The following is a 13,212-nucleotide window of genomic DNA, read 5'->3' on the forward strand; positions in this document are numbered from 1 at the left end:
AGAATCAAGCCATTTTATTGAGGGGCTTTGGAGGAGAGTTGACAGGAAAAGAATAAGATCCTATGTCCTTCTGGCTGGGATCTCCCCAGCTTCACAGTCACTGAAAGCAGTGGATATTTTAAAGGTGTGTGGAGAACTGAAAAGTGGATTGTTTATATAAACCTTTATATGACATAAAGCATAGTTGGAATTTCATATGGTGAAATGCATAATAAAGCTTGTGTTCCATCAAATATCTACCACTGAATGTAGATGTGGACATCTGAATGAACTATGTGGACAGCTCTGCAAATCACGAGTGCTCATCATTTGTTTTTTCCTCCACATCACAGATTCTGTTTGTACATTTGACCTTGCTTCTCTCGTAACTAAATGACAGAATAAAGGAAACAGGCTGAAAGAACATACGTGAATGCCTGTTTCAGCTTATCCCCGATGGAATCCGAAACCTTATCCTTCTTGTGCAATCTTTCTTGGAGGACCGGATGACTAAAGATAGGTCTTTCCACATAGTACCGCTGGGTTGCTCCAAGGATTTCACTTTCTTCAGCATGATCCATAGTACTCTGAAATTATTCATCAACAGCAGGAGACAAGCATTTCCTGAGTGTCACTAAGGGAGAAAATAAAAACTCTACTTCAGATGCCAAAATCTTACAGTTGATTGTTTCCTACTATCTCTTTCTGGCAGTGTTACTGTAAGTTCTCTAATGATTTTTTCATCTTTGAATACCTAGAGCACCAAACCTAGTGATCTGGACAGGGTAGGCACAAATAAATGAAAGGAAATTAAGGTCAATAAAAAACATATGACATTTCTTCCCAGGGCAATTAGTGGGTAATGTGTATACTTTAAACAAAGGATTGTATTAAATTCAGTGAACAAATATTGCAGCAATTGGCTCTAAGTCAATATTAAGGAAACAGTGAATTAGGCTGACTCTAACAACTTACGTGTCAAAGAAACAGAAAAAGGAGCAAGACCAGCCCTTAAACTGACTCCAAGTTTCTTGAAGGTACATTAGCCTCCTTCCCAGTTCTGTACTCACATATGGTTACTCCTTACATTATTCTGTGGTTCAGTGTTGAGGCTTATATGCGTAAGACTATAAGGATGACTGATATTACTATACCTACATCTATCTACCTACTTATCCACATAATGAATACTACTCATATGAGTAAAAGAAATGTTTAAGGAACAAAAACCCAATATGCTTCTGCACAGAGGAATATATTAACTGCAGCTTTATGACAGTGAAAAATCAGAAAAAAACTTAAATGTCTACATAAATTTTTGTATAGTCATAAATTGAACACTACACAGTAATTTTAATAAATGAACTAAATCTATATATGCCATCATCATAAACCTCAAAAACATGATTTTCAATAAAAGTGTAAGGCACAGATGGGTACTTCAAGAATGCAATTACTTAAAGTTTAAAAAACTTACAGAGCAATTATGTATTTTATTTATGTGCACACATATATGTAGTAAATGTATAAAAGCATGCATGACAATGATACACACTAAGATCAGATGGTGTCGCTTCTGGAGAGGAGGGGAACAGACAGGGAACTTCAACTGACAGTATCTGCAATGTTTAGTTTGTAAAAAAAAAACTGGCACAAATAGAGCAAAATGTTAAGATTTGACAAAGTTATGTGGTAAGTAAACTGGTGATAGTGGTTGGTACATGATTCTTTGCAGTTGTAAATTTGAAAGATATATTTTATAATAAAAAATAAGTGCACAACAACTAAAGCCACGGGTCCCAACTGAAGGAAGTTAAGGGCAGAGGAGTTGGGGGTTAGCATGCTTATGTTTAGTCGCTTCAGTTATGTTTGACTCTTTGTGACCCCACAGACTGTAGCCCACCAGGCTCCTCTGTCCATGGGTTTCCCAGGCAAGAATACTGGAGTGGGTTGACATTTCCCTCCCCAGGGGTTAGCATGAGTTAACGGTTAGGTGCTGGTGTGGTAACTGCAGGTGGGTGCTGGATTACTGATGCTGATCAATACAATTTGCTCATGGTGAAAAGTTCAATATTCAACAAACTGAAATTACACTCAAATTTAAATCATGTTTGTGTGACCAACCAGAAAACATCACACAAAACAAAAGCCTATGTCCAAGGAGGTTGAAAATTTAAAAGTCTAGAATAAAGAGGAATTCTAGCAGCAAATGCAACCAAGTATCAGTACTGATGATATGAAAAGATAAGCCTGAAGAAAGAGGATTCTGCAGCGCAATTTGACTAAGACTGTACATCTTTTGTTTTAGAGTTAGCAAGACTGGCTTACCATCTAAAACTTTGTATTTACTATTCCAGGAACTCATCATAATACACAAGAATGGCTGGGCTGAGGTATGTGGGTGGGTTAACAGAAACACTGCCACTCTGCCTCCCTTCTGCCCCCAGCTCCTCCAGAACATCATGCAATGGCAACAGAATCATCTGTAGTTCACGCAACCTACCAAGCTGCTTCCAGCCTCTGGGCCTGTGCCCAGAATTCCATTCACTCTGACAAGGAATTCTGTTTCTTTTCCCTCACTCTCCTTCCATTTTCCCTACATCCTAATCATCTTTCAAAAGCCAGGTTTTGTTCTTTGCTTTCCTGAGTCCCTGCTCACCTCTAATCTTCCATGAAGTGGGTCTCTACTCACTGTTATGTATAATATCCTATCTCTCCCCACTATATAATTATCGGTTTCCTCTTCTAGACTGTAAATCCCTCGAGACAATACCCTGAATTCCCAGGACCCAGCTCAGTCCTTGTCTCCGGGATGAACACACACAGTCTTTGTACAGGTGCATCATGATTATTGATAGTGTATGTCATGCTTCCTCTCTGTACTTCACATTATAGAAGACTAAGATTACTCTGACATTTTTCTTTAATTATTTTTCTGGAAACCTCTTCCTTGATCGTCTTCTAGCCAGTCATAGAAAGATAACTTCTTCCTTCACATCAGTTCAAGTTCAGTTCAGACGCTCAGTCGTGTCCGACTCTTTGCGACCCCATGAATCACAGCACTCCAGGCCTCCCTGTCCATCACCAACTCCTGGAGTTCACTCAAACTCATGTCCATCGAGTTGGTGATGCCATCCAGCCATCTCATTCTCTGTCGTCCCCTTCTCCTCCCGCCCCCAATCCTTCCCAGCATCAGAGACTTTTCCAGTGAGTCAACTCGTCGCATGAGGTGGCCAAAGTATTGGAGTTTCAGCTTTAGCATCAGTCCTTCCAATGAACACCCAGGATTGATCTCCTTTAGAATGGACTGGTTGGATCTCCTTGCAGTCCGAGGGACTCTCAAGAGTCTTCTCCAACACCACAGTTCAAAAGCATCAGTTCTTTGGCGATCAGCTTTCTTCACAGTCCAACTCTCACATCCATACATGACCATGGGAAAAACCATAAAGAGAAAAAGACCAGGTAGATCTGAGCGACATCTCATAATATGAATCCCTGTTGCAAAAATCTAGTTTTACCATTGATTTTACTGTTACTCTTCTTGAGTTTGCCCAGTTGTCAATGGGATGAATTGCAATGAATTGGGATGTGTTATCGTAAAGTGCAGTAGTCACCAAACCTGCCCTCTCACCACAGTGCTCTGGGCAAGGTTTTAAAGGATTGGTGTCTGGCCTTACTCTGAGCCTCCTGAATTACAGTCCCATAGGTGGGGTCTGGACAGTGAGCATTTATTTCATATGGGTGTGGGCATGCATCCCTGTACCTGAGTACAGCAAACTGCTTTGAAGCTTTCATGCAACACAATCAGTTCAGTTCAGTTCAGTTCATTTCAGTCGCTCAGTCGTGTCTGACTCTTTGCGACCCCATGAATCACAGCACGCCAGGCCTCCCTGTCCATCACCAACCCCCGGAGTTCACTCAAACTCATGTCCACACAATAGGTCATGTTAAAGTGTAGCAGAAGAAATAAAACATTTCTAAAATATTAGACATCCTTATTTTTATTCTCAAAAGTCCTTTGGCTCCCCCAACAGAAATTCCCCATTTACACCTATTACTATGAAGGTCATTTATCATTCCCTCATTTCTCTTCCTCCTAGAACCTCAAAATTCTTTCTACCTCCTTAAGCATGGACAGAGGAGCCTGGTGGGTTACAGTCCATGGGATCGCAAAGAGTCAGACACAACTGAGCACATGTATGCAGGTTCAGGTTCATTAAGCAGGGCAATTATGTGCATGTTTTAAATGTCCCCAGGAAGATTCAAAACATCTTTTCAATCTGGCTTTCAATTCTCCCTAACCCTGGAATCTCCTCAGGTGCTTTTTAAAAACTTCAATGCTTGGGCTTTATGCCAGACCAATTAGCACAGAGCCTCTGGGAGGTGGGGTCCAGGCATCTTTTTTAGAGCATCGTAAAATGAATCTAATGAGCGGATAAAGTTAAGAACTACTGGTTTATAACCTAAGAGAAATATGCATATGAAAAAGACATCGGAAAATCACAAAGAAATATTTGAAAACAAAGCCAATTATAAGCTTTTAGGAAATTAATAATGAATCAGTGACATGATTAAAGACAGATAAGATTTTTTTAATTTTATAAAATGACAGGTGTGCTATAATTAAACTTAACATTTTATATATATATATATATATATATACACACACCATGATATACTTGCTGAAAAATACATGAAGTAAGCTTTGAAGAGGAATGTGAAATATATGGAGATGATTTAGCAGCAAAAAATGTTTCTCTGCATTTGCCATATTTGTTCTGGGCACTGGTTCTCAGCCTTGACTGCACACTGGAATCATCTGACTCATCTAAATCAGCGATTCTGATTTAACTGGTCTAGGAGGCAGGCAAGGATTGAGATTTAAAAGCTCCCCAGGTGATTCTTAATGCACAGTCAAGGTTCAAAACCACTGACTCAGGGGATGGCAATATATACACTCACACCTAACTATCAAACCAGACAAAAAGAAGGAAACTGAAGAGGGTATAAATAAACTGTGTGCAATGCATTATATTACTATCTTTGCTTATGTGTATCTTTGAAATATTTAATAAAAACTTACAAAGAGAATTATCAAGCTTAGGTTTCTACAGAAAAGTCTTATTTCTATTCTTATATTCTCACAACAAAAGGAAATTGTGTGTAGGTGGGCAGTGCAAATGCTACACTTTATGAAAATGCTAAAGAAAACTGAAATCTTAGTTATTACAAACATTCCATTCAAGTTTTAAATTAAGAGCAAATATTAAAAAAATTTAGACCCCAAAACATTAGAAGAACTAGGAAAGCCTTAGGGTATGCACTCTCTGCAGAGTTGCCAAGTAAATTATAGGATGTCTAGTTAAATGTGAATGTCAGAGAAGTAACAAATGGTTAATATAAGTATGTTCCAAATATTGCATACTTAAATTAAAATTTTATTCTTTATCCCAGTTTAGTTACAGTTGAGTATCTTATATTGTCCTTTGCTAAATCTGGTAACAATAATAACTCTCTGTAAGTCAGGAAGAGACACAGAAAAGGGAATTCTCAAACTCTTTTGAGGTTTTAGGATCCTGGCTACAATTTTTGTCCTCCTAAAGATATCTATTCTGAAGTTCATCCTAGAGATATCTATTTGGAAGTTCAAAGATGTCTCAACTAAGAAAGGAAAGGACTGGTGGGAAGAGTAAAGGAGAATAGGATGTCATAGTGAAAGATTGTCCTTTGGGGGAACTTTGTATGCTCATCACAATAATTAAATAACTAAAGCCTTGAAGGCTATCAATAACCATTTTATCAGAAAAAGAGATTATATATCAGAAGAGAGGCAAAGTAACCAAGGGACCAAGGCAGGAGATCAAATGACCAGATGATTATCTGACAGATAATGAGCTTCCAATATGTGGATTGCCATTGTAAATCACCAAGTTGTAAAACTAAGTACATAAACCCTCACATGAGAAAAGTCTTCTGGATGGATCTAAGGAACAAGTCTTCCGACAGAGTCTCCAACAAAAATACTAATGACAGAAAAGCAAATTGATCTGGATATAGAAGCCCTGTTTTTCAAAGCTATGAAAGAAGGGATTTAAAAACAGTTTAGAATACCTTTCAACATTGATTTCTAGATCTGAAAGTAATTTTGTAAACCATCCAGTTTAACCTCCTCACTGTGTAAATGTGAAAATGAACTCATCTACACTCACTTGACTTATCCCAAAATATTCTCAACATGCAAACTGTGCTTCCTATTCAAAGTAGTTTCAAAAAGCACACATATTTATAAATAAAAATGTAGCAGCAACATTTTTAACTTCAAACTAAAAGCAAGAATTAGTAGCTTGCCAATAATGAAGGTTCACTATGGTTTTGTGGAAGATGCTCCAAACTGAAGGTTGGGGTAAGGGTCTGGCCCTAGTTCTGCCTCTCAAGCATGCTGAGCTGTTCTATGCTATTATCACAGGGTCAACTAGAGCAGTCACAACAAACTTGGAAGCACATGGAAATGACAAGGAGAGCTTAAAAGACCACAGATTTCTCCTTGAAATCACAAGGAGAGCTTAAAATACTTCTATAGATTCTGATTTAGTAATTCTGGAGTCTGTATTTTTCAGAGCTCACAGAGAAAGATTATAGTTCAGAAAAAATTTTTCTTTTACTTACAACTTTCGCAATCTTTAAAGGAATTTTGAAAAGCTGCTTCCTCTTTTCTATACCTCTGGGACTTTTAGCATAACCAAGATAAACTCCCTGCTTTTCCTTATTAATGATCATGGATTTTTTGAAGTGGCCCATCATGTGGAAAGAGCCAAAGGCCCAATAATCCCTGCAAGCTGGTCCTGAATGCAGACTGTAAACTCTGTGAGGACAGCATGATTGTCTGATCACCTAACACAAAGCAACATGCAGCTTGTGGCCTGAATGCTCTCGGAGTGTTTGTGTGTGGTGGGGGCCAAGGATATAGCCTGCAGCTCTTCCCATCCTTTCTCTGTTCTTTTATAATTATCCACCTCCCATTCAATTCTTGCTGCTGCTGCTGCTAAGTCGCTTCAGTCGTGTCCAACTCTGTGAGACCCCATAGATGGCAGCCCACTAGGCTCCTCTGTCCATGGGATTCTCCAGGCAAGAATACTGGAGTGGGTTGCCATTTCCTTCTCCAATGCATGAAAGTGAAAAGTGAAAGTGAAGTCGCTCAGTTGTGCCCAATTCCTAGCAACCAGCCTACCAGGCTCCTCCGTCCATGGGATTTTCCAGGCAAGAGTACTGAAGTGGGTTGCCATTGCCTTTTCCTAGGCCAAAGGATTCTTAGATTCTCATTCTGACAGGCAACACCATACGGTAGGCTTTGGGTTCAGAAGGACTGTGTTGGAGGCTGGAACTGTTATTTCATAGGTGTGTGCATTCTGCAAGCCTTCATTTGCTTATCCATAAGTGGCAGTCAGGAGCACAGGCTGTAGATTCTCTCAGACCAGAGTTTCAGTCCTGGTGTTCCCTCTTGCTGGGACATCTAGCAAGTTACCTGACCTCTCTAAATAGAGTGACCCTAGTCCTGGTTTATGCTTGCTGTCCCAGAGTAATTGTCACTTCCAAATTGTCCTGAGCTGGAAAATAAATTACGTTTCCTTCAGCTTCTTTAGCTATACCACTAGGATAAAATCATTATAGATCTGTGAAAATAAATTAGAAAAAGTTTTGGGCTTCCCTGGTGGCTCAGTGGTAAAGAATCTGCCTACCAGTGCAGACTGATTAATGCAGACCAATGCAGACCAATTCAGACCAGACTGAACCCTGATCTGGGAGGATCCCACATGCTGATGAGCAACTAAGCCTGTGTACCACAACTACTCAGCCTGTGCTGTAAGAGCCCAGGAGCTGCAACTACTGAACTCATGAAGTTCAAGACCTAGAGTTCGTTCTCCACAACAAGAGAACTCATCACAGTGAGAAGCCTGCTCATAGGAAGAGTAGCCCCCACAAGCCACATATGGAAAAAGCCCGCTCAGCAACTAAGACCCAGTAAAGTGAAAAATAAATAAATAATAAAATTATAAAAGAAAATGTTTCTAAAGTACTTCAACTGGGGCCTGGCACATACTAAGTGCTCAGTAAATGTGACCATGATTATTGCTACTTTGAGCAGTGTCCCTAATTTCCTTTAATCTCTGTTGCTCATTTGTACATGGGGATAATGATTTTCTTCTGTCTGCATTTAACTTGTCATTTTGAATCACCAACACATTCACAAGGTTCAAAAATTCATGTGTAAGAAGCATTAAAATGACGTTATGCTACCATTCTATGGCTGGGAGGCACTCATGGTGTCAGCTTCTTGGGTCTTCCCCGGGATATTTTCTACACAAGCAGATATAAGTATACGGTCTTCTTCCTATAAACAGTAACACGACTTACACCATTCTGCACCTTGCTTTTTCCACTTACTATATCTTGGTGACTTTTCCATATCAATACAAAAGAGCTTCCTCACTCTCACGTTTAAGTCACAGAGTGTGCTGTTACGTGGATGCTCCATAATTTGCTTGGCCAGCCCTTGTAGTGGTGCACTGAAGCTTAATGTAAGAATTATGAAACACTTACAGTAAGACACTCAATATTTATTATTTATAATTACTATTATATTTTAAATTTTATTTATTTTTAAATTGAAGGATAATTGATTTACAGAATTTTGTTGTTTTCTATCAAACATCAACATGAATCAGCCATAGGTATTACATATGTCCCCACCTCTTGAATCTCCCTCCCTTTTCCCTCCCCACTGCACCCCTCTAGGTTGATACAGAGCTCCTGTTTGAGTTCCCTGAATCATATAGCAAATTCACATTGGCTATCTATTTTATACTATTACCTTTTAACTGAACCTCACTCACATTTACTTCATATGTTTCATTTCTCAAGTCCTTGGGTCTCCATCTATTAATTTGCTCAACACAAATCTACTTGCTGCTGCTAAGTCACTTCAGTCGTGTCTGACTCTGTGCGACCCCATAGACGGAAGCCCACCAGGCTCCCCCGTCCCTGGGATTCTCCAGGCAAGAACACTGGAATGGGTTGCCATTTCCTTCTCCAATGTGTGAAAGTGAAAAGTGAAAGTGAAGTTGCTCAGTCGTGTCCGACCCTTAGCGACCCCACGGACTGCAGCCTACCAGGCTGCTCCACCCATGGGATTTTCTAGGCAAGAGTACTGGAGTGGCTTGCCATTGCCTTCTCTGGCAAATCTACTTAGTCCCTATTTATATGTTTGGCTAATATTTACCAATTGGCTATGCTTGGAGAAGGCAATGGCAAGCCACTCCAGTACTCTTGCCTAGAAAATCCCATGGATGGAGCAGCCTGGTAGGCTGCAGTCCGTGGGGTCGCTAAGAGTCGGACACGACTGAGCAACTTCACTTTCACTTTTCACTTTCACACATTGGAGAAGGAAATGGCAACCCATTCCAGTGTTCTTGCCTGGAGAATCCCAGGGACGGGGGAGCCTGGTGGGCTTCCGTCTATGGAGTTGCACAGAGTCGGACATGACTTAAGTGACTTAGCAGCAGCAGCAGTGGTAATAAAATATAGTCTATATTTAAATAATATTAATGCTCTATTTAAGTATTGGACAACTTACAAAGTGGGTATATAAAAACTACAAACTGATTTAAAATATTATAAATGAGAGACATTTATGTGAGCTCCTTATACATACACAATAATAGTCAATATAGTATAACATTTATTGAGATTGAAACTGAAGAATCTCAGCATCTATGTAAGGCAGGAATTATCCACGTTTTTCAGATGAAGTAATAACAGCCCGGATTGGAATCTAGGACTGCTCACTGCAGAAACCACGCTCTTATGCTATGTTGCTTCATTAACTGTGTATCAGACTAATCATATCAAAATATTTATCTACTTCTAAGTTATATTAATTACATGCATATGCTCCCACTTGTGATATGTTGCTTATGAAGCATTATGGTCTTAACCAAATTAGAAGCAAGACTAGAGCTCAAGGAAGGCTTCAGAGAGGATACTATCTGGAAGTAGCTCTTGTGGGATGGATTGCTGTTCAGTTGCTCAGTCATGTCCAACTCTTTGCAACCCCATGGATGGCAGCACACTGGGCTTCCCTGTCCTTCATCATCTCCCAGAGCTTGCTCAAACTCATGTCCATTGAGCTGGTGATGCCATCCAACCATAGCATCCTCTGTCATCCCCTTCTCCTCCCGCCTTCAATCTTTCCCAGCATCAGGGTCTTATCCAGTGAGTCAGCTCTTCACATCAGGTGGCCAAAGTATTGGAGCTTCAGCTTCAGCATCAGTCCTTCCAATGAATATTCAGGGTTGATTTCTTTAGGACTGATTGGTTTGATCTCCTTGCAGTCCAAAGGACCCTCCAGAGTTTTCTCCAACACCACTGTCCAAAAGCATAAATTCTTTGGCACTCAGTCTTCTTTATGGTCCAACTCTCACAACCATACATGACTATTGGAAAAACCATAGTTTGACTATATGGACCTTTGTTGGCAAAGTAATGTCTCTGCTTCTTAATACACTGTCTAGGTTTGTCACAGCTTTTCTTCCAAGGAGCAAGCATCTTTAAATTTCATTGCTGAAGTCACTGTCTTCAGTGATTTTGGAGCCCCCCAAAATAAAGTCTGTTACTGTCTCCATTGTTTCCCTATCTATTTGCCATGAAGCAATGGGACTGGATGCCATGATCTTCATTTTTTGAATGTTGAGTTTTAAGCCACTTTTTTCACTCTCCACTTTCACCATCATCAAAAGTCTCTTTAGTTCGTCTTCGCTAAATGCCATAAGGGTGGTGTCATCTGCCTATCTGAGGTTATTGATATTTTCCCCAGCAATCTTGATTCCAGCTTGTGCTTCATCCAGCCCAGCATTTCGCATGATGCCCTCTGCATATAACTTAAATAAGCAGGGAGACAATATACAGCCTTGACATACTCCTTTCTCAATTTGGAACCAGTCCATTGTTTCATGTCTGGTTGTAACTATTGTTTTTTGACCTGCATACAGGTTTCTCAGGAGACAGGTAATGTGGTCTGGTATTCCCATCTCTCTAGGAGAAGGCAGTGGCACCCCACTCCAGTACTCTTGCCTGGAAAATCCCATGGACAGAGAAGCCTGGTAGGCTGCAGTCCATGGGGTTGCGAAGAGTCGGACACGACTGAGCGACTTCACTTTCACTTTTATGCATTGGAGAAGGAAGTGGCAACCCACTCCAGTGTTCTTGCCTGGAGAATCCCAGGGACGGGGTAGCCTGATGGGCTGCTGTCTATGGGGTCGCACAGAGTCAGACACGACTGAAGTGATTTAGTGGTAGCAGCAGCAGCAGCATTCCCATCTCTCTAGGAATTTTCCACAGTTGGTTGTTATCCACACAATCAAAGTCTTTAGCTTGTCAATGAAGCAGAAATATGTATGGCAAAACCAACCAATATATTAATGTAAGGTAATTTGCCTCCAATAAAATAAATTTAAAAAAAATGAAGCAGAAATAGATGTTTTTCTGGAATTCTCTTGCTTTTTCTATGATTCAACAGATGCCTGCAATTTGATCTCTGGTTCCTCTGCCTTTTCCAAATCTAGCTTGAACATCTGGAAGTTCTCAGTTCATGTATTGTTGAAGCCTGGCTTGGAGAATTTTGAGCATTATTTTGCTAGTGTGTGAAATGAGTGCAATCGTGTGGTAGTTTGAACACTCTTTGGCATTGCCTTTCTTTGGGATTGGAATGAAAACTGACCTTTAAGTGAGGCATGTGATTATGCACAGAGAAGTGAAATGTAAAAATTAATGGGATCTAGTCACAGAATGGGCTTCCCTGGTAACTCAGCTGGTAAAGAATCTGCCTGCAACGCAGGAGACGGTGGTTCGATTCCTGGGTCTGGAAGTTTCCCTGAAGAAGGGATATGCTACCCACTCCAGTATTTTTGGACTTCCCTAGTGGCTCAGATGGGAAAGAATCTGTCTGTAATGCAGGAGACCTGGATTCGACCTCTGGGTTGGGAAGATTGTCTGGAGGAGGGTATGGCAACCTACTCCAGTATTCTTGCCTGGAGAATCCCCATGGAGTGAGGAGCCTGGTGGGCTATAGTCCATGGGATCGAAGAGTTGGACATGATTGAGCAACAAAGCACAGCACAGCACAGTCAAAGAATACCAAAAGTACTGGTAGAAACTTTTTTTTAGGTGGTCAGTGAAAATGAAACTGGAGCGTTGAACAGGATGTGGTCTTAAAGGATCATAAAAAGCAGGCTACACATTCCAATTTGAAGCCATGTGCTCTAGCTATTTGACCATATTCCCATCGTTCTTTGTCCTATACAGAACTACTGATCAAAAGCACCTATGAGAGAATTAGTCAACTCCACTAAAGATAATAATCATCCCAGCACTAATTTTCTATAACTCCTTAAGGTGATAAATTGCAAGATTTATTTTCCAACTAGGAACACATGAAAGATCATTAATACTCAGAAGATATGCCTCTAGAATATTCTTTGGGATAAAAAGCTCAGTAATTCATACTGGTGCTTACGTTTGAATGACAGATATTTTAATAAGAAAGAGTTCTCTTAAAGTGAAAATGGAAGAACAATATACTGGATTACCAGTCTTCTTTAATAAACATAATACAGACATGGTAAAAATACAAGTATTATGGAAGGACTGATCACAAAAATGGTTTTCCACCCCTCTTCTCCCGAACTCCAGGTCTATTCCCTAAAGCAAACTTTTTCTTAAAATGGTTTTTTGCTTTTAGTTCTGGTGGGCTTATTTTTAACTCTAAATTAGCTTTTCTCAAAAAGAGTGTTATTAGTATTAATATTTTGGGGGGACATATGTGGAACGGTGCTGTGCATTTAGCATGTTCATCCCTGATACTAAATGCTAGTAGCACCCTCCAGTTACTACATTTCCAAATCTCCTTTAGGATTGAGAACTACTGCTCTAAGTAATATATGGCTATCTTTTGATTTATTGAATTTAGATATTATCTATGAGTGTTTACCATGAAAAATGAATATTTAAGTCTCCTTACTCCCTACTATTTTTTTCTAGATTGTATTACATTTTAATTTGTTTACTTATGTAACCAATCTAGGCTAAAACATTCTCTCTGTTCTTTCCTTCTGAAATTTCTATTAGACATCTATTGGAGCTCCTCATTATACCAATGTGTCTTTCAACCTATGACATTTT

General features: G+C 39.8%; 1 protein-coding gene across 2 annotated transcripts in view; it reads right to left on the reverse strand.

The window, feature by feature from the left end:
- The window catches only part of SLC26A5 (solute carrier family 26 member 5), a 37,726-nt gene extending 37,166 nt beyond the window's left edge, over positions 1 to 560 (reverse strand). For both annotated transcript variants that reach the window (XM_088832232.1, XM_055420237.1), the window contains exon 1: positions 409 to 560. In XM_088832232.1, the coding sequence (XP_088688358.1) occupies positions 409 to 560 (152 nt within the window). The remainder of the gene's footprint in view (positions 1 to 408) is intronic.
- Between the last annotated feature and the right edge of the window lie 12,652 nt (positions 561 to 13,212).

The sequence above is a fragment of the Moschus berezovskii genome, chromosome 3, assembly GCF_049115385.1.
Source record: "Moschus berezovskii isolate FMDL1 chromosome 3, NW_MosBer_1.0, whole genome shotgun sequence".
NCBI lineage: Eukaryota > Metazoa > Chordata > Mammalia > Artiodactyla > Moschidae > Moschus > Moschus berezovskii.